The 21016-nt window shown below is 40.4% G+C and overlaps 2 protein-coding genes across 2 annotated transcripts; one reads left to right on the top strand and one right to left on the bottom strand.

The window, feature by feature from the left end:
• The first annotated feature begins 458 nt into the window (after positions 1–458).
• Positions 459–10002, top strand: LOC118327286 (pyruvate dehydrogenase (acetyl-transferring) kinase isozyme 3, mitochondrial-like). The gene is given in 14 exon segments (XM_035660627.1): positions 459–857; positions 2736–2877; positions 2998–3069; positions 4399–4583; positions 4670–4759; positions 5116–5193; positions 5418–5512; positions 5643–5727; positions 5855–5896; positions 5899–5945; positions 6103–6174; positions 6176–6214; positions 7300–7420; positions 9411–10002. Coding segments are annotated over 14 exon segments (1179 nt in total). The 5' UTR covers positions 459–754; the 3' UTR covers positions 9419–10002.
• A 1838-nt stretch (positions 10003–11840) lies between these two features.
• LOC118327197 (choline-phosphate cytidylyltransferase B-like) lies at positions 11841–18464 on the bottom strand. Its single transcript, XM_035660514.1, has 8 exons — positions 18336–18464; positions 15312–15411; positions 13700–13816; positions 13408–13559; positions 13050–13128; positions 12823–12965; positions 12227–12415; positions 11841–12139 (listed from the first exon to the last, which is right to left on the bottom strand). Exons 1-8 carry the CDS (start codon positions 18372–18374, stop codon positions 11915–11917), a joined length of 1044 nt encoding a protein of 347 aa, XP_035516407.1. The 5' UTR covers positions 18375–18464; the 3' UTR covers positions 11841–11914.
• Between the last annotated feature and the right edge of the window lie 2552 nt (positions 18465–21016).

Raw genomic sequence — 21016 nt, 5'->3', positions numbered from 1 at the left:
TTAAATATTGTAGTAACACATAACAGAAACCCACTTTATTTAGTTTTGTTCTCTTTTAGTTTTTCTTATGACATGCCTGTTATTTGTATTCCACTTTTTTCTTTTACTTTAGTGTTTTACTGTCCTTTTTTATTTCATTTTGACAATGGTTGTACCCTTTTCAAGCATCGTCGTAACTGTTTGCAAATGAAAGTTTGGAGAGTAAGTGTTAAACAAGCATATTATATATTTTCAAAACATGGCAACATTTTCCTTAATAATGGATTATAATTGATTAAAAAAAAAAGAATTAGTATATCGACATTAACAAAGCCACTATAAACCATATGTAAAGAGGAACATGGTAAAAAATGAATGCCAAATTTGCTATTTAGTGCTTCCACTTAGTTACCCTGCAACTTATCCCGCTACATTTGACGGCCTACTGTTTTACTTTGGAAAAACCTCACCGGAAGTTGACGTTTAACTCCGGTCAGCTTGAAAGTGTTTATCTGCTCTGAATGTCTGCACAGTGTAGCTCCAGGAAGCATTCTTGAGAGCGCACTGTTTGTCTGTCATATAACCTTATGGACATTTCTTCGTCCCGTCGCCGTGAGACCACCGGAGGGCCGCTGCAGGCTGGAAGTAATGTGGACGCCGCTGAGAGAGGAGGACTGTCCGTGCGGTTGGCAACACTACCGGGGATGAAATGGTCGCGTCTTCACTGAATCTCATTCTCACGTTCACATCCAGGCATCACTGTTAGACTTTCAAAATGAGGATCCTGACGTCTCTGCTGAAAAACGCCAACCCCAAAATCGAGTATTACTCCAGGTTTTCGCCGTCCCCGCTCTCCATTAAGCAGTTTCTGGATTTTGGTAGGTAACGCTGCGGGGCTGTCATCTTACAGGAGTGACTTGCTGATGAGGAAGACAACAAGAGGCCTTGTTTTAATTCCCTTCATTGTGTCTTTTTTTACTCTATATTTATGTGGATTATTGAAGTATCACAGGGCAAGCTCTTGGCTGTTTATTAATAGCAGACTCGCCCACAAGCTGCCATGTAACATTAGACTTGTCATGATCTGATGTGGCATTTGAATTGGATGTTTACTTTTAGTAGCCCAGCCATAGCGGTACACACACTGCACCATGCATGCTGATGGCTCTGCATGGCAGCTTTCTGTTGCAGGTTTGTTTACTATGTGAACATGTGACAACCTGCTCGATCCATGCAGGTTAACTTCACTCAGACTGGGACAACAGCACGTATGCAGTGGAGGATGCAGCTCATGTTACCTCATGTTACCTCATGTTTTTCCAAATGACTCAACAAGGTTTTAATGTGTCATATTTTCAGGTTTGTTTCAATCTTTAGGAGCTTTTTTTAGAGCCTGGGTCATTGTAGTTTAGTAGTAAGTCACATGAAGGGTCTTTGTTTTGTGTGTGCAGTGTTTTTGTTGTCTGCATGTAGAGTTAATAACTGTGCCAGGCTCTGACATGGGACTTGAAACGCAAGATGACAGTGTCGGTAGCCTCACTCAAAGCTTTTCTTAATCCATCTCTGATTAAACACAGTCATCGCTGTTACGTCATTTGTTCTCACAGCTGTGGATCTGAGTGTGCGCCACTTGTTTGGACCAAGAAACACAGCGAGGATCTTGTCAGCAGTAATTGTTCATGTCGTATTGGTGTGTTTCAGACAGGAACCACTGAGACATCGTCCTGGGATAGTCAGTAGTTGCAGAGTGTGTGTGTCGTTCCAGGGCTGAGTCAGTATTACGAGGTTTCACTACCCCATTTTAAAGTTAATGAGCCCCCTCTTTATATTGCTGAGTCAGGGGAAGCCTTTCCTTTGAGGAGGGATGATGGGACATTTCCTTTCATTTTGCTGCAGTTGTATGAGTTGCCAAACTTTACCATTGTTCGCTTTTTAATAGCTGGAAGAACCTGAAACAGATTTTCACTGTGTTTAGTGGGTTTTTTTTTCTCTGCTGAGGGTTAATAGGTTCATATGCTTAAAAGTGAGTCCTCACATGCCTACATAAGAGAGGCCAGGCTATTTGCACGCTGTGTAAATTTCATTTTGGTCGAGTTAAGGGTGTTTAAAAAAATACAAAGTCGGCTCCCACATAGTCATTTTCGAGAAAGACACTTAACAATACGCCACAGTAATTCAGTGGTTCCTGTTTATTTCTAAAACATAAATCCCCCCTAACCTTTTCATGACCGCCCCCTCTCTCTGCTGGGTAACAATATTTATGATTTCCTTGTATGGTTCAAGCTAATGCTGGTGGACAGTAAAAACGGTTCTAGCCAGATAGCAGAGTTGAAGGTATCATATTAAAGGTTGAAAATTGAAACTGACTGACAGCTCACAACCAATAGACTTTAGCTCTGGCTGCTGGTATGTTTACCACTTTGGTACATAACTTCACATATGAAAGCATTTTTTATTTGACGAATCTTTGTAACTTGGTGAAAACAAAACATTTCAGGAGTGTTTTCAGGTTCATAAGGGTTATATTTTGGCATTATGCCATCAGTTTTAACTGAACTGGTTTAAACTGGCAGTTATCTTGTGTTACCTTGGTTTTCACTTGGCAACAAGAGTACAAAATACACATTGTAATCAATGAGGCACCATGAAAATTAACTAACTACCTGAGTATACAGTATATCTTGGCAGGAAAAGTGACAACTGTGTCAGCCACTTTCGGTGCTGCAGCTTCAACAAAAAACTCATTTTGCTTTCAGGCAGGGACAATGCTTGTGAGAAAACCTCCTACATGTTCCTGCGTAAGGAACTGCCGGTGCGGCTGGCCAACACCATGAGAGAGGTTAACCTGCTTCCTGATAACCTGCTCAGCCAGCCCTCCGTCAGACTGGTGCAGAAATGGTGAGAAGCTTCCTCAAGAGATACCTTTTATATGGCTGTCTGGTGATAAGGTTTATTGCAGTGGTATTGTTAAGAAGGTGTGTGTAAAAGCTGCCTTTTGACCTCTGTTTGCTTTATTAGGTACATGCAAAGCTTTGTGGAGCTGCTGGATTACGAGAACAGAAAGCCAGAGGATGCTCACGCTCTGAATGAGTGAGTAAATATTGCCTTAATTAATCATTCATAAAAGCAAGAACGATACGTGTACAGTAAGTACAGCTCTGTGAGGCACCCAGCTGTTGTATGCTGGATTTATGTCTAGAGTTCCTCTTCCACTGCAGCTAATCCCTTTAATACACATCTCTGCTGACTGTACAGTTAACGGTGTGTATTTATACTATAACAATGCCTGTGTGATAAACACAGATAGGAATTTGGATAAAGCACTTTGTTTAGGGAGCACATTTCCAAGAATTGTTCACTTCACTGGAAATAAAAGAACAGGGATATTAAGCTTGGTACTAATCATGATTGAGCTTCTTTCTGGCCTTCAAAACAGCAAAAACAAACGTTGACGGTGGATCCAGTCATTTTATTTTTTTTAACTTTTAATTGGTATTTAAAAATGTAATAAATCACAGATACAGTTGGATAAACGCAATTTATAAACCCCCCCATGTTTCTGCTCCATCCCAATTCAAATTGGCTCAGCAGTACAGGGGAATATAGTGCAAAGAGTAAAGAAAGGGAATAAAATGAAATGACAACAATAATAACAAAAAATAAAATAATAATATAAATTAGAAAATATATACACTGTATACAATAAAATAGAATATGGTACTCCCGTATATATCTGTACATGTGCAATGTTTCTGAAGTATAGTGCATGTGCAAAAAAAAAGAGAAAAAAGTAATAGTAAAAGTACAATAAAAACTGTAAAAAGAGCAATAAAAATAAGTAATAATAAATGAGTAGTAAGAAAAAATATACAGAAAAAAATGATAATATGTAGAGACATATATTTCTCTAATGTCAAATGATGTATAAAGTCCTTAATCCATAGTTTAAAGGTCAGCGACTAAGATGTATATATTGTGGAGCTACTCCAAATATTGCAGTGGTAATGGAAAGGTTTTATGTGCACTTCCAAAACATCTGAAAAGGTTTCAAACATTGAAAGGGTGGATGGTGCTTGTTGGTACCGGTCACATGTAGGATCGACAGTAGGCGCAAATGTTTGCTTTGTTTTAGACCATGGAAGACGATCTAAAACCTTGAACTTGATCATTGTATGTCGTAAGCAAACAAAAGAGGAATCCAGTTTAAAGTTTTCCTCCAAACTTCATCAGGAGTCCCAATTCTTCCTCCCGCTGATTACTTAACAAAGATAGACCTTTTGGGTTAAGTGTCAAAAAGCAATCTAAAAGAGAGCTGGTGGCTGTGTTTTTTTTTTTTGAATGATAGAAATATGTGAAAAATATGTGAACTTGAGATTTAGGAAGGAACAAACTCATTTCACTTCTTTATTTTATTTTTAGTTTCCTGGAGCTCTTGATTGAGATCCGTAACCGCCACAACGATGTGGTTCCCACCATGGCTCAGGGAGTCATCGAGTACAAGGAGAAGTTTGGCTTTGACCCCTTTATCAGCAGCAACATCCAGTATTTCCTTGACCGCTTCTACACCAACCGCATCTCTTTCCGCATGCTCATCAACCAGCACAGTGAGTCCCGGAAAACCTGTGTGGTTTGTTCGGAATCCCGTCTCCGCAGCTAACCTTTTTGTTTATTTCCACGTCTTTCTGTGCAGCTCTCCTGTTTGGTAACGACACCAACCCTGCCCATCCAAAACACATCGGCAGTATTGATCCCACCTGCAATGTGGCTGAAGTCGTCAGAGGTGAGTCACAGAAAGTCACAGTTGTGGGAATATTTCGCTATCTGTGGGTTGGATTCTTTTTTTCTTTTTTTGCTTTGTTGCAAATATTTGAGTTCTTACAGGAAACGTTATATCACGCCAGCGACTATCAGCAGTGACACAAATCAAACAAACCCGAGTTCATCCGTACTAAAGGCGTGTTTACATAATGATAGTTTTTAAAGAATTCCAGCAGCGTGGATCCAAAGCTGCACTCTCTGTGACCCAGCAGGGAACAGAAAGCTACATTAGTGCCCTGTAACAAGAATCCAGATATAAACAGCACATGTATTCTACTCGTTCTACCCAGACTCATGTTGTTTTGCCTCTTGTATCAGATGCCTATGACACTGCCAAGATGCTGTGTGAGAAGTACTATTTGGCTTCTCCTGAGCTGAAGATTGAAGAGTTTAACAGTAAGATTTCTTTTTTCCTTTTGCACAGTAATTCATCCTTTTTTTTCCCTGTAATCTGTCAAACAGCTTAAATGAAACAATGTGCTCTGTTACCAAGTCAACTTAGAGCATTGTGGGCGCAACTTCTGAGTCCAAATATAGTCCTGTGATTACAATGTTCACCATCTCATTAACTTCAAAAGAAGCGGCTTTGTGTGTGATCTTTTCACATTCTTCTCTGCCAGTGAAGGCCCTTAAAAAGCCCATCCAGGCTGTGTATGTGCCCTCTCATCTCTTCCACATGCTGTTTGAGCTCTTCAAGGTGATGCATGCAGCATCGGTGGCCAGTCACTGTAACCAGTTCCAGCAGCATTTTTTAAAATGTAAATTAAGTTTGTTAATGTGACTAAAATAAGGATTTGTGCTGAGTAAATTAAAGTCTTGGGTGTTCAGAATCAATGCAGCCACAGTGGAGCCTTTATGAGAACAGTGCAGAGGGGATAACACCAGTAAAGGCAAAAGTCACTCTGGGTAAAGAGGATCTCTCCCATAAAGGTATAATTAGATACAAATCACACACAAACACCAAATCATTAACAAATATTTGTGTTTTGAGCTTTTTGTCTGTCTGTCTGTCTTTCATTTCGTCTTTCCAAAATCCGTCTACAGATCAGGTGCAGAGGAGGAGAGTTCCTCTGAGAAGTAGACCGTCTGTTTAACTACATGACTCCACGCCCCTACACCCAAGCCTAGAGCCAGGAGCTGTCCCACTGGTACACACACACACACACCACACACACAACACAACACACAAAGTAAATCAAGTATTAATCCTCATGACCATTTCAAATCTTTTTAGCCATACTTTTTTTACATACAGCATGACGTCTACGGAAATTTACATTTTGCCCCTCTCCCTCCCCCACCCAGGCTGGTTTTGGCTACGGTTTGCCAATTTCTAGGCTCTATGCCCGATACTTCAAGGGGACTGAACTCTACTCCAATGGAGGGTGTGGGCACCGATGCAGTCATTTATCTGAAGGTAAAGTGAGCTAGTGAAATGTGGACATGTTGGCAATGATGAATTGGTTTTTTTTTGTGTTCCAAAAACATGATACCTCAGCCCGGACCGAGGTTTGACATCTTGGGAATATGGTTTACTTTTTTGCTAACGTTACAGTAGATGAGAGGATTTATACCACTTACATCTGTGTGTTAACTATGAGGCTAGAGCCAGAGGTCGGTAGCTTAGCTTAGGCATAAAGGACTGGAAGTAGGGGAAGCAGCTAGCCAACCTACTTCCAAAATGTGACATCATATTCATGAATATAATATTATTATTAACAATATTCAAGTGACATCAATCAATATGAGTTACTTGAATATAAGTTACTTGTTTTTGAAGCAAAAGACTTTCACCAGTCTGTCTGGAGAAATATGAGATACTGAAAAGGGCACAGCTCGGTGCCGTCGTAATAATGAGTACAACAACATCATTTTCAATAATCAGTTATTTAAATATGTCCACGGTAACATTTTTAAATAAAGACACAGTATCATTATATCCATAATTAAGTCTCCAAAACAGTGAGCAGCAGGCAGCTAACTAATAGCAGATTAGTTCGCTAGCGGCAGTAAAAAAGAAAAAGACACTTCAGTTTTTGTATCAATAAGCAAATGAGATGTAACATGCTAATTAATGAGCTTTTAGAGGTTTCGGTGGACAGATCTTTGTTACCCTTCAATGTTTCCCACTGATTCCAGTCTTTATCCTAACCTTCCCTAAAAAGCTGCTTGGTGGCTTCATATTCATAACACACAGCAGCATTGAGCTTCTCATCTCACTCAGACAGCATATTTTCCCAAAACTACTATTCTATTACTTAAGTGTGACACTAGAGACCTTTAGCTTAGTTTAGCTTAGGCATAAAGGCTGAAAGCAAGGGGAAGGGCAACAATTATAACAAAATTAGAGGTGTTCTGTGTCGGTTAGCTCTTTCCCCTTGCTTCCAGTCTTTATGCTAAGCTAAGCTAATCGTCTCAGGCTTCAGTGTTTTTTTTCCCCTAAGTTTTAATGAATCAATGCGAGTCCTTACTGGCCCTTGTGTTTTGTTGCTCCATTTAAAGGCCCTGTCCAGTGAGTCCTTCGAGCGCCTGCCTGTCTTCAACAAGTCAGCGTGGCGGCATTACAAGACCAGCCCCGAAGCAGATGACTGGAGCAACCCCAGCAAAGAGCCACGCGATGCCAGCAAGTCCAAATACAAAGCCAACAGATAACTCTGCCTGACGTGCTAGCCCAGCCCTCTGCTGGGGTCCGAAATTCCCGCACTCTGCCCTCGAGCATGTACGATGAAAATTTTGCCCTTGGGTAAACGCTTGGTTTAGGATCAGACTTGCTTTTACATTCCAGTGGTTAAAGCTTTGGAAAAGATGGATGACCTTGATGTAAATCTGTACCCAATGGCAATGACATTCATCAGCGTAGCTTTTACTGTTGTGGCATTACCACTGGCTCTCCCAACATGGAGTTTAAAATGAACCTCTTCCAAATTATATATCCTCAGTGTCATTTAGTCAAGGTGAATCTTTACTAATGTTGACTTTATTTTCTCCTCTATCCGGTTATTATTTTAAAATAAATTCACTGCATCATGCAGAGTTTGGCCTGGCTCCTCTGTGCTGACTGAGCCACTGCTCCCTGTGGCTGAATACGCCATGCACTGCTGATTGAGTGTCTTTCTCACCACCAGTGAAGGCTTGTATTCTGTTTTCACCCTCTAAAACACAAGCAGAGTCAGGGGGTTTGAGTTTCAGTGCAAATGGGAAGAGGAGGAGGTTTCATTTCTTTCCTTTGGGAGACACTTTAACTGAACGCACAATTAGGCCAGTGTGCCATTGGCATAGTAAAGGCTTGTTTTGGATTTAATCCTGGGAAAGTGAAAGAGAGGATTGCGTAGAGATGAAGAAAATGACTCTTTTTGGTAAATTTATAAGAAGCAAATAGTACACCTTATTTTAAAATATCTCAAAGTCAGGATGTTTTTATGTCAAAGAGGGAAAGCCTTACTTCTGGGAACTTATAGCATAGTTCAAAGTTCATTTATAATTCATTATAGTATTTTGTTTATATTTTACTACTTCTTCATCTTCAGTCATACATTTAACTAAAGACCCAGATGCAGACAGTCAATCGGCAATACTGACCCTCATCAGACATTTCTGCTTGCAAGTCAGCTCTGCACCCCGATTTAACAACTACTAAAAGGACCAAAAGGAGCATCTGTAGGATGCTTATAAAAAGCCACCGTCTCAGCTTTGTCTGTCAAGTAGCTTCAACCACACCAGCATGATACATTGTATGGACCACAGAGAGGAATGGACTTGTTGCATCTAACATGGACTATAAAAGTGGGACTACATCATCACATCTGCTTTCTGCCCTTCATCCTGCAAACCTTTTACACCTGCCGGGGTGGATACACAACATGCACACAGCTTGGATTTTTCACCCTAACAATGCTTCATCCAATCAGCTTTGTGTCTCACTTGTAGTATTTACTAATCCTTTACAGTCTTTGAATGAGTTTGAACAAAGCGTGTGTATTTTTAAAATGTGCTTTTTTTTTTTTCTTAAGTGAAAAGGAATTTGAAGATACAGCTAAAACCCAGAAGGGAATGATCCGTGACAGGTTTCACATTGTTTTATCAAGGAACAAAGACACAGTTAAATAACTACTTTTTAAGGCCTTTGCACTGTTTTCTTCTACGTTTCATCTTTGACATAGGAACAGGATTACTTTTGACTTTTAATTATTATTATTATTCAAGTGTGTGGACAGTCACTTTAATTTTTCTTTATTTAAAGAATAGAAAAACAAACAATGTTTGGAAAAGTCCGCAGAAGGAAATGTGGTTAAAGGAACCACTAATTATTGGGTACTGAAGTATTGCTTCTAACCATCTGATATTTGTCATATAAATCGTACTGAATAACGTTTATAACACACACACACACATACATTTTTCCTTCAAATAACTTTCGTACAATCATATCAAGAATTTCTTTGTTAATAGAAGATTATTTATGATGAGGTGAGTTTCCAGGTCACCACTCCAAAACCTTCATAACAGTGTAATTTTGGAACTACTGAAAAAGACCTTAATTAAAAAAAAAAAGGGGCCAAGCCAGGTTGTTGTTTCTATAATCTAAAGTGACTTCCTTTTCTCATCTCCTTTAGGATTGTAGATGAAGAATTCATCCTTTTCGGCTTCACTGTAAGATTTCATCACTGCCAATGCCTTCGTAACCTGCCAGTCTCGCTGAGTGACGCTCAGTGGCAGACCTGCTGTAAAGACAGAGACAACGGTCCTCTTCATTTAAAAGCCTCAGTTCAATGTGTGGTCTCCCTGCAACTGATAGTCACATTTAAAAGCCAATGACTGAACAAAATTCCCACCTTTGTCAAAGTTTCAGTGTGTGATTTAGAGGCCCGAGGATGTTTGATCTTCAGTAGCTGTCAACCTTCACTGTTAAGGACTGTTTCTGTACCTACAGTATTTTAGAAAATATTGTGTACATAACTATTAATAATGTGTTTGCTGCCAGTGTGGAGTGACCGCTTTTCCATCCTACTGTACCCACAGCTTAAACAGATGTATTCGTATGCATGAACTCCTCACTGTGGAGGTGGTCACGCAAAGATATGCAATTAATGCAACATCAACATACGTATACCAAAAAGGTGATAGAGCAGTCTAATGACGTGATCCAGCATGAGATCCGCCTACATTGTCAAACCTGACAATAAAGAAAATTGCTGTTGTGTGCGATCCGTTTCTGATTTTATGCACCTCGTGTCCTGATAAGACTGTGCAATGCACTTTAATTCACATTCAGTTATAGATTTTTGATTTATTTACATATCAAGCCGTTTGATCATTAAAATTTAAAAAATAAAAAAAGACACACATTCCCAAAGTTTGTACATATAGTGCAGGTTAACATGTAGTGCGTACAGGACATTAAGGTCTCTACATTGCATTAGGGTATTTATTGTATTGTTGGGGTGGAAGAGAGGTCTGCTCCGGCCTGGCATGAGCGTGCAGACCAGAGCAAAGAAAAAGAGAAAAAAAAAAAGTTATTACATACATTTCCAGTAATAGCAAGTAAAACATTAGAGGGATGTTCCGGCTTTTTAAGGACCTGACAGTTCACCTGGAGGGATTCAATTATTGTATATTTCAAGTATCATCAGAGTCCTAGAGAGAGGCTTGTATCTCCAAGTTTGCCGGGTTTGATTAACAGCTGACATCATATTCCAAAGAGAAAGAATGTCTGCTAAACGTTGATGGATAAAACATGGAAAACTCAAAAATACATGGCTTTTTTAATGTTGAAAATCCACAAATGTTTCTACTTATTACAGTAAGATGTGATATTTGCGTGGACTACTGAAAGACTGGTGAAGAAAGATTTGTGTGTTTGTATGGCATGTGACTAGAAATGATAGTGATTACATTTACTCTTTACTGTAGGTTTGGTCTCAAAGACTCAGTTTACATTCAAGAAGCTAATAATTGAAGGCTGTTTTGTCTCATCACAATCAGTTTTTGGAACCATCTAACAGGCATTTTACAGATTAAGCACAGTCCAAAATATAGATCGTAAAGGGCTCGTTTTCATCTATCATTTCTATTTTCATTACAAAACAATTTTTTAAAACTAGGATTATATTGTTCGATTTTAAACAACGCGATACAACTGAGGTGATAAAAAACTTTGGTTTTCCATATTCAGTTGTTTTTCACTGGACCTTTGTTTGCACTAAGGCGGCTAATTTTAGTATTTTTTTCCTAGGGATTAGTTTTAATCTGTCTTTGTGGTTAAGTGGTCATTACTGTGGCATGGGAACAAGTGAATCAAGGATTTGGGGTCTCTGAATTTTATTTTCTTTGTCAATAATTTATGCTAAAGTGGTGCAAACTAGCACAAACTATGTGTTTGAGTGCCAAGAGGTTGTCCAACACTTCACTAATCTAGGGTGTGCAGTGTATTTCCTTTAATTCCTAACTCATCCTAACAAGCACAAAATTACACAGTGATGAATGAATCCAGTTACTGTCGATTCACTGAATGTCACACACACAATGTTCTGTAACTTTGTGCCAATTCACATCTAGTGGTCACAGTAGTTACAAGATATCTTGGCAACTTTAAAAAAAAAAAAAGCTAAACTATACAGAACAGGAGAAAAAAACAATGAAGTGATATTCTGAGCAGGCTGTTGGGACAGTCTCTATCAGCACTGGACAACCCAAAGCAAATCCTCTTGAAAGATGCTGCAAAGCATTCTGGACCGCCTTACGATATGTGACACTGTTTACATAAATCGTCTTCCTTTGTCCTTCTTCTGTCTGCGTGGTTGACCAGACAACAGAGACAGTGATGGCTTCTTAGCTCTGCAGCACAAAACTTCATTTCCCATGATCACCGTCTGCCTTGCATATTAGCAACTTCCTTGAGGAGAACTGTTTCAGTATCCAGCCAGTGTTTGTAGGAATATAAGTGTTTGTGTGTGTGTGTGTGTAGTGTCGTGTGTGTGTGAAATAAAACGTATAATCTAAGATGAAAGACTGACAGATGACGTGTCAAAAGTGGCGTGGAGCGTTATCAGGCAGTGTATTGTGAGTGGAGTTTGTGGGTGTTTGTGTGTGTGTGCAATGTGTGTGTTCAACAGTTCATCTACTTCTCATCTTCATCACCTTCACTCATGCTGCTTATAGAGGCAGATGCTCCTTTGGGGGAGGTTGGGGGCGAGGGCCGTGCATTGTGCCAGCGGGCGGGGGGAGACGGGGGTGACGGAGATCGCAAGGGGGACAGTTCGCGGGGAGGACTGTTGCAGGGCGACTCCCGGGGGGACAGAGCGTAGGACAACATACGTCCACTGCGCTCCTGAAACACCTGTTTCTGTAGAAAGAGAGTGAAGGTTAGAAAATACAGCACAAGGGATCAGGAAGAGCTGACAGGTATTTCCTTTTTTAAAGAGTCACTCACCCAAGTCCCATCAGGTCCAAAAAGTTCTAAGAAGTTGCCGATAAACTCCCGAGATTTCTCTTCCCACTTCTGAATGAGATCGTGACTCTTCTCCTCCACACGGTAAACAAAATGTTTGCTCTTCTCCTCAACCGTGCGAACCTTCTCCTTCATCCGGTCCACTTGGTTCTGCAGCCGGTACTTCTTTTCCTGAGGGGGGATTTAATGTTGAGGAAAAACCATTATGTAAGTGTTATGTAAGTGAACTCATTACAGAAGAACCGGAACCTCAGACGACCAGTTCCAGTTAAAATCATAATGTATGCCAGTGTTTTTGGGAAATATCTGTCTCAAAATATGTCTCACATGTGGTTGTTTGAATTTGTCCATAAAAGGGCAAAACAAAAGCCCAGTAAGTGTGTATAAAAGCTACAGTTTACACTAAATATAATTTAATGTTTAGAAATTTGTGTAATTGAAATATTTCTTTAACTAGCTTTAAAACCATTTTGTTATAATGCTACTGTACATTTAACTAGCCTCTATTTTCTATACAACAACTGCAGCAATCAGCATTAGATCATTATGGTGACATGTAGAATTAATCATGGTCTTACGTTGATGTAGCTGACGTTAAGCTCCTTGGCCGTGTAGCCACGTTGGAGGTTGCGTCGGGCGTAGACGTCATAGTCTCTGACAATTCTGGTAATTAAGTCAGATGTTGAGATGCCCTCTGTCCGTTGTGTAGGCACAAACATCCCTGGTATACACACAAATGAATATGAAGACTGCACAATATGTATTTTAATACATACATTTATTTTATCTGGTATCACACACTGACCTGCCTCCTTGATGTGTTTATAAACATCCTCACTTCCTGCTGAGGAGTATGGGATATCATCATGAGCCACAAAATCGATCTGAGGAACAATCAAAGGTCACCCGTATGGCAGAAAACGCTTCTCTAGCATGCAGACATGAGGTAAAACAACCTCACGTGACCATACACAGTAGAGTTTTGCAAAATATGCACAGTACATGACAAGGGTTTGCTCATAAACACATGCATCCACATGCAATTAGTGACTGATAGTAGTATTTATGTGTATTTAACTCATTTAGAGCTACGTTTGGCTTTAGGATGTTTTGTGATGCTTTGTGCACAGTTTAAACATCAGACACTGTAAACAACCACACACCTTGTGTTTCTCTAGGAACTCGGGTGTGAGAGTCCAGGGTGCGTCTCTCAAAATCTCGTCGACATAGCGGCAGTGTCTCAGTGCTTCATAACGTTCAATCTCCGTCATGACTGTGAAACCCTTGTACTTATGGGTCAGCTCATCACTGCACACTGTTCAGCAACATGGGAGAGAAAGCCCACAAAACACAGAAGCACATAAATCCCTATCACTTACTGATAAACCAGTATGGGTTATTTTGAGCAGTGGAATTTCAGGGTGTATATGTGTGTTTATGTGTTGTCAGTCCTACCTCCTACTATGAGGTAGGTGTTGGGAAAAAGGTTCTTGGCCTGCATGAGAGCGCGAGCATGTCCGGAGTGAAATAGGTCAAAAATCCCATCTGCGTAGACTCTGACCGGCCGATCCACTGAAAATACACAGCAATACAGCAACACATTTATCAAAACTACTTTAATACTAGAATACTAGAACACTTTAACTACTTGCACATCATACTGGAAGTAATGGCTCTGGCTGAAAAGCCCCAATTTCTCTTTAGGTTGTTGATTTATGAAAAATAAATGTATTAATAACATTCTTAAGTACTTTAAAATATAGTAACTATACTCCTACTCCAATAATATTGTCTCTTTTATTCCACACACTCTTTATTGTCAAAACCTGGCGGCTACATTTTCCACAATGCAAATCACCTGTCAAAAGTTGAGTTGGAGATTTGCATATATATATATATATATATATATATATATATATCTATGGGAGATTTGAACATGTTATGCTAGTAGAAGCTAATGTAGCCTGGAGTAGCCTCAAGCCTCATTTTCAAACTTGTAGTCCTCAGCCCCAACCAACGCTGACTCAAGTGACATCACTTGAGACTTCAAACAGCTCCCTCTGGAGCCACATTAAGGTTTCATACATTTTACAGCTTAGCACAATATTATTAGTAGGATCACTGGTAATAATACTGTCACAGTAAAGAATGTATTGGGAAAAGCAGTGGCAAACATAGCAGGAGTAGCAGAATCTGAATAATGGTAGCACCTGGTTATAGTAATAGATGTAGCTAGTAGAAACAGTGGTAGCCACAGTGCTAGTGTTAGCATCAGTAGTAAAGTGTATCAGCAGCAGCAGTAGTAGTAGTTGGGGTTATGTGATACTATAGGACAGTAGCAATACTAGTAGTAGTTGTGGTAGTAGAAGTAGCTTTAGAGGTAGTAGTAGAAGCAGTGGCAGCTGCATTGCAGTAGTTGTAGTGCAGTAATATTAATAGTAGAAGTAGCAAATGTAGTCGGAGAAAGGAACAGGCACCAGGATGAAGTGACTGAGGGGGGCTGTTTAAAATCGCGAGGGGGGTGTTTTTGTCATTAAAAAATAATGCTAAATAACAACAACATAAGGCTACTGAAAGAATGCATTATTAAACAGAGCACTCACATAACAATGTATCACTGGCAGAGCGCTAAATATTTTTAGAATTTATGAACGAAATCAGCAGGAGAGGACACGTAACAGCTGACTGTCCCTTCACTTCACTGTCGTTTCCCTTCTGTCTGTTGATTGCTAATATGGGAGAATTAGAAAACTGCTTATAACCATGAAAAGCAAGCAGGTGAAGAAACCAGTGATGTGTGATTCTGTCTGCCTGTCTTTTGATCTCCTCCGCCCTGCTTCAGTACTATGGACAGCGCAGACTAATAGTAAAATTGGCCAATCATTTTGTTGTTTTTGCTATTTTTCCTTTGAGAGCAGTACAAATACAATACATTTTAGCCCCTCTGTGCCACCGGGCCTGGAAATGAAGGGTTGAGGAATATAATGAAAATAAACACAAAAGCTGGGAGATGGAGAAGCTGGAGGAAATGGAACATAAAGGCCAAACAGGAGATGGTCTACTGTACCTGGGGTGCCTCTGCGGGCCTGAGCGATGGTGAGTTTCTCATGAGGGGCGCGACAATCACAACTGGTCTCCCTGGCAAATATGGCAGGCTCTGTCAAAGTCTGAGACAGAGAGAGGAGAAAGAGACTAGATTATAGATAAAATACAGCACCTTATTTTGAAGGAGACTGGTTTTTACAACGTCTGAAAACACGTAGAACCTCAGCCACCCACCCCTACAGTGAAACACAATATGTCTCCCTTTCCTATTACAGTAACCTACATCAAGTTATTGACCGCAGCCGACGCCTGCTCCATATTGGGACAATGGATTGTGAGACAGACAGGACTGCACTCAGTGTTATTGATCACTCTGTGTGTGTGTGTGTGAGCAGACATTTACTTCTGCACATAGCCTATGTGTGTGTTAACATGTGGCAGATAACAAGGACACAGCTATTGATCAATGGTTGAAGGCCTCTCAGAAATGAACAAAAATTCAAAAGGTAAGATTAATCAATAAATGTATATGTATAAATGGAAATTAAGCAGGAAGTAGAAACAAAGACAAAGAGAGCAAGGAAGGACAGATAAAGGATGATACTTGTCTAAGCTACATGAAGGTTAAAGTGTTGCAGTGTGAGCCTGCCTGAAAATTTGTCTTTGTATGCCATCTGTTGACTGCAGGGAATATTCACTGAATCTCATTCACACCAATAAAAGAGAATCAGAGTCGGCACAGAGCAGAAAGCTGTGGGAGTGTGGGAGGAGGATGAAAAAATGGAAACAGATTCAGTCTCTGTGGACAAGACCGGCAGCTGACGTCAACATATCCTCCAGGAACAGCAGCAAAACCAGAGTCTGGTATGACAACATGCAGGGACAGACCAATGAACATGAAAGGCGGCCTTCTCAGTTATATAGTGCAGGTTCAAAGAGCGTTAACTGGTGAATTTGTTTAAGGAAATGAAGCTTTGAGCCAGAGCTAAACAGAAGAGATTTTTTACTAAATCTGTTTTTCAAACTACTTCCCAGCCCTCCCAGGAGGTATCTAGCGATGCAGACCGTTTTTATTTGCACCGATTTTAGAGATATTTGAGATTTATGCCTACACCCCAGAACATTTTCTCCAGAAATATGTTTCCACCTCACTGTCAACTGTTTTTTAAAGTGACTTTTTCTTTAAAACGGTCATTTCAATAATGGCTACAAAATATTCTGAGATGTAAAGTGTTTGTTCAGACATTCTTGCCATAACACTTAATTTCCATAAACCCTTTTAAAGGTGAAATAAACCTGCCACGTTGAGCTCTTGTGTCATCCATCTCTGCATGTGAGGCAACAACAGAAGCTATGAACAGGTGACTCCCTCAAAGACATTAAGTATTAACAGGCCAGGTTTGATTTTGCATACATAGTTTAACAAGGTGCTATTCAGCTAGTTTAAACTGTATCAGACCCTGACTTTTCCTAATTTAATGGTAATTGCTTCTAAGCATGATGTTGACCTGAAGACATGTTGCAGAAGGCCAGACTCCAGCTGTAGTTTAAATACAATGGATTTTCATCTGCTCTGAAGCTGTGATTGTTCATACGAGGTCTAACAGGGAGCCCAAACAACATCAGTCATGTAGGATAACATACATAACATTTCCCTGACTGTGAATGACTTTTTGGCAAAGAAAAGGAACTTGTTCAATTATAGTCCATATGAAATATTTCCTTATTTGGTGTACTAATGATGTGCAAGCTCAGTTTGTGGCAAAGGGGAGGATACATTTATACATATTGGCTTTTAATAATCTTTTAATAAACAATTATTTCAAGCTTAAACATTGGTAGATTTTATAATAACTAATAGTTTTACACATGCAACAATTAGGTGTGCAGGACCCCAAGCAAGTAAATCCAATGTCAACAAAGCATAAGGGTTATAGGAATTTGGTGCTATAAAATCACCAAAAATTGCATTACATTTTTAATTATACAGCTAAAAACACACCAAGCATTCACTGGTATGAAGATGTTTATCTCACAACGTGCCCCGTGGTCAGCTGTGGTAATGAATTGCCATTTCACTTTCACTTCAAAATGAATCGCTGCAAAATTAGAGATGTGGGCAGTAATTTAAAGGTCTGGAAACTGGATATTTAGGGTGGAGAAGCAGATTTTAATTATTTAAAGTATCAGCTTATATGAAGGCAGGCAGCTGTTGTAGCTGCAGCTACAAGAGGAATGGAAAGAAGGCACGGATCTTTAACACCCGAGACTCCTTTAATGGTATCTTCGTTCCATTTACTTGCGCATCGTTCTCCTGTGTCTTTTAAAGTCGGCTTTGAACATTTTGTCAGGTCATGTTAAACGTACCATGATGTGTTTCCATGGGAGAGGTATCAGAGCTGAATGCTAGCCGGCAGAGCTATACAACTACAAAGCTGCAGAGAGGCTGTGCTGAGGGAGCATCCTTAACACCCATGATTCCTTGGGCACGGTGAGAACAGAATGGTGGCTTGCAAGCAGCAAAGAGCAGATGGTAAAGCTTATACCAACTGACTGAAGGGCACATGGGCCTATCAGGACGAGCGGTCAGTAAAGCTCTCTCTGGCACAGGCAAAGAACATCTGGCATAAGACGGATTAAAGCAGGAAAAAAAGAAACACGGGGACACAAGAGGGCACGAGAAAACGACAGCAGTAAAGACGACAAGAAGGCAAAAGATGGGCCGTTTGGAAGAGACAAACATGAACGCCAGGATGAGGAATCACACCAAAGAGAAGGAGAGACAGCAGGCTCTCTGTCCTTGCTGCCGCAGTGTCCCTTCAGCAGGACATTCACGCTGTGTTGTCCACCGTGTGAACCCCCTCCTTCATTCAAACGTGTCCACTCAGCATTCTGAGCATAACCCACAGCCTCATGCTATAGGGGATCTGTTTCGTAACAGGGGAGAAAGCAGGACCCTTTGTCTTCCTCTCCCTCCCTGTCACGCACACTCCGCACACACACAGCAACACACAAGGCAACGCACACACGCTCAAAAACGCCCTACCGTCCGGGGATGGGGGCAAGTGTGTTCAAGCTCCTCCATGATTCCCAAAGACTCATGGGATGTGGCTGTGGTCCCTCTGTTATGTGACTCAGCATCAGTGAGACGATGCCTCTCTCCTCACCACTCAGTCTCTTTCTCCTTCCTCTGTTACCCCCGCCCACTCTCTGCTCTGCCTTTCTGTCTGTCCTCTCCTCCTCCTCCTCCTCCTCATCCTCTCTGATCCCCTGCTGCAGAGAGGAGGAAGAGAAGAGGTCCCACTCTGCAGCTATTTCCTGCGACCACAAAAGGGGTAAACTCTCTGATCTTAATTTAATATGGTTGCAAATATGTTCAGTTTGATTTGACCTTTTTGTATTTTATTTGGACGCTCTACTGACGGCTTTATAAAAACAAGGGAAGAAAACACCTACAGCAGACTGCCTTGTTGTTAATACCCTATGTGTATTTGTGCTGTATATTATGATGGTCTGGAAGGGACAATGGCAGTAGATGATTTGAAGTCAGTCATCAATGATTTAAATGCAAGTGTATTAGCATCATCCTGAGAGCTTTGTAAGCTGTGAGTGAGCCATCTCTTCAATAAACGATCTTCGCTCGCAGGGCTGATGCGCTCTCGCCATGGAGACGGAAAAGAGGAGAGAGCTCCAAGAAAAGCACCAATCAGAGAGCAGACCAGCAGAGCAGTTCTGATTGGTGGAGCGGGCCATAGCACCATCAGTGAGATGATACTGAGTACCACTACATTGGGTTACAGTTGAATCTAGAGTCTATAAATGCACAGAGTATGGGTATGGTTTTTCCTATAAGGCTTTGTAAGAGTGCAGCGGACTCTTTATGGAAAAAACCTCATAAATGGACATACATTTCAGCGCTTTGTAAAACTTAACCGAACATTTTCCATATTAACCGTATTAGTTTCACTATCAGAGTTTAGTTATGCTCTTTATTTGGCATATCTAATGTACCTTGTTGTATTCAGTTGGATATTTAGCTGTCACAGTCAAACCCAGCTGTGAGTAGTCTGATCTGCCTTATGTACTACTGAACAAATGTATGTATGAGAGCATTGATCTATGAGACTATTGGCACAAAAATTAAATTGTTTTTTAGCTTCAAACTGCAAACAACTTTTACTTTACTCTTCTTTTCTTTTCCCCACTACAGCTGGCAACTTTTCGTTGTAGACGAATCACGCAGAACTGGACTATAACTATGTAAAGCTTAGTAAAACTAAATCAGTCTGAATGCGTCGAGTAGGGATGCGTTGCTTACCTTCAGTGCTCCTCTTCTGCAACAAAGCGGCGCAACAGCTGCGCAACAGGAATGCGCTCTGATGCGTCGCTGTTTCACCATGGCGTCCAAAAACCCAAAAAGACAATGTAAAGTAAGAACAGCGATGTGTTTTCTGTCCGCTTTGCTGTCTAGTCTAAAGAAGGAGCCTGTCTCTGCTCCAGCACAGCGGGGAAAGTGCGGCAGAGCGACGACTGTCCGTCTGTCCAGTTTGTCCAGAGGACAGATCAGCTGCTCACCGCTGATCAGCTGCGACAACTGTGGGCCACGGTCCATTTAGCAGACCTTACAGTAGACCATACGGCTGTTTGACTATACAGTCACGACTACCCTGGAGGACCTTACTCATGCAATCTGCATTAAACAAGTGTTACAGCCTAAACAACAAATAATAACACACACCAAAACAGTTATAAAGGCTACAAACTACTTGCTACTGAAATCACCAATATGACAGGCCATTAGAAGCAGTCTAACATGCGGCATGAATTATCACAGTACAAACAGAGTTATGGTATAAAAGCCTAAATAGGCTGTGGGGATGAAGGACAAACCACGCTTTGTGTTTTCATTGTTGGACGCACTGTGTCTCTGTGGCCCCAATCTGGGACAGGAACCCATTGTGCCCTCCAGAGTGCCGCCTGGTCGCCATGGAAACGAGCTTCATCGGGATACACAGGCATGGACGTTGACTTTAAAAAAAAGAGGAAAAAAAGTAAAAGAAAGAGGGAGACCAGTGATACACCAGTGGCTGTTTGAGAATACTAATTTGAGGTTAAAGTTGTAATGTTATTCCCTGGAAAGTCAGACGCCCTGAACTTGAACTCCCTGTTTGAAACCTCAGACAACAGCCCCTGCTTGTCCATAGAAATATTATATTGGTGGAAAAAGTAGGCCGACCTTCCTTACAACCCCCCTGCATTGTTTTACACAAATCTGAATAATTCCTACTTCTAATGTAGGCTATGTAATTTAAAGAGTGACATGTTTCTGTTATCTAATCTGCATGCCAAATACTATATATTTTAAATTATACTATACTAATATGTTGTGTTTAGGGTACAAAATGCTGCAACCACCTCTTAACCAGTGGTTAAAAAGTTTACTATCTTTTTATAGATTGATAAAATGATTCCTGGAGGATCCCTCAACACAAGAACTATATATGTTTTGAAGGACTATGTGGACAAACTGTGCACCATTGCTCATTAGGCTATTTATTTCTGTTTTTTGTATAGCTTTTTTTTAAGAATACATAGTAAAGTAAGTAAGTAAGTAAGTAAGTAAAGTTTATTTATAAAGCACATTTAAACACAGCTATCACTGACCAAAGTGCTGTACAGAATAAGAAAAATAATAAAAAGTCAGCATTCAATAAAATAAAACAAATT

Source organism: Morone saxatilis, unplaced genomic scaffold, assembly GCF_004916995.1.
Source record: "Morone saxatilis isolate NCDOM2014 unplaced genomic scaffold, NCSU_SB_2.0 Contig0, whole genome shotgun sequence".
Classification (NCBI taxonomy): Eukaryota; Metazoa; Chordata; class Actinopteri; family Moronidae; genus Morone; species Morone saxatilis.
The sequence above is the reverse complement of the archived record's forward strand: the minus strand, read 5'-3'. Positions and strand labels throughout refer to the sequence as shown.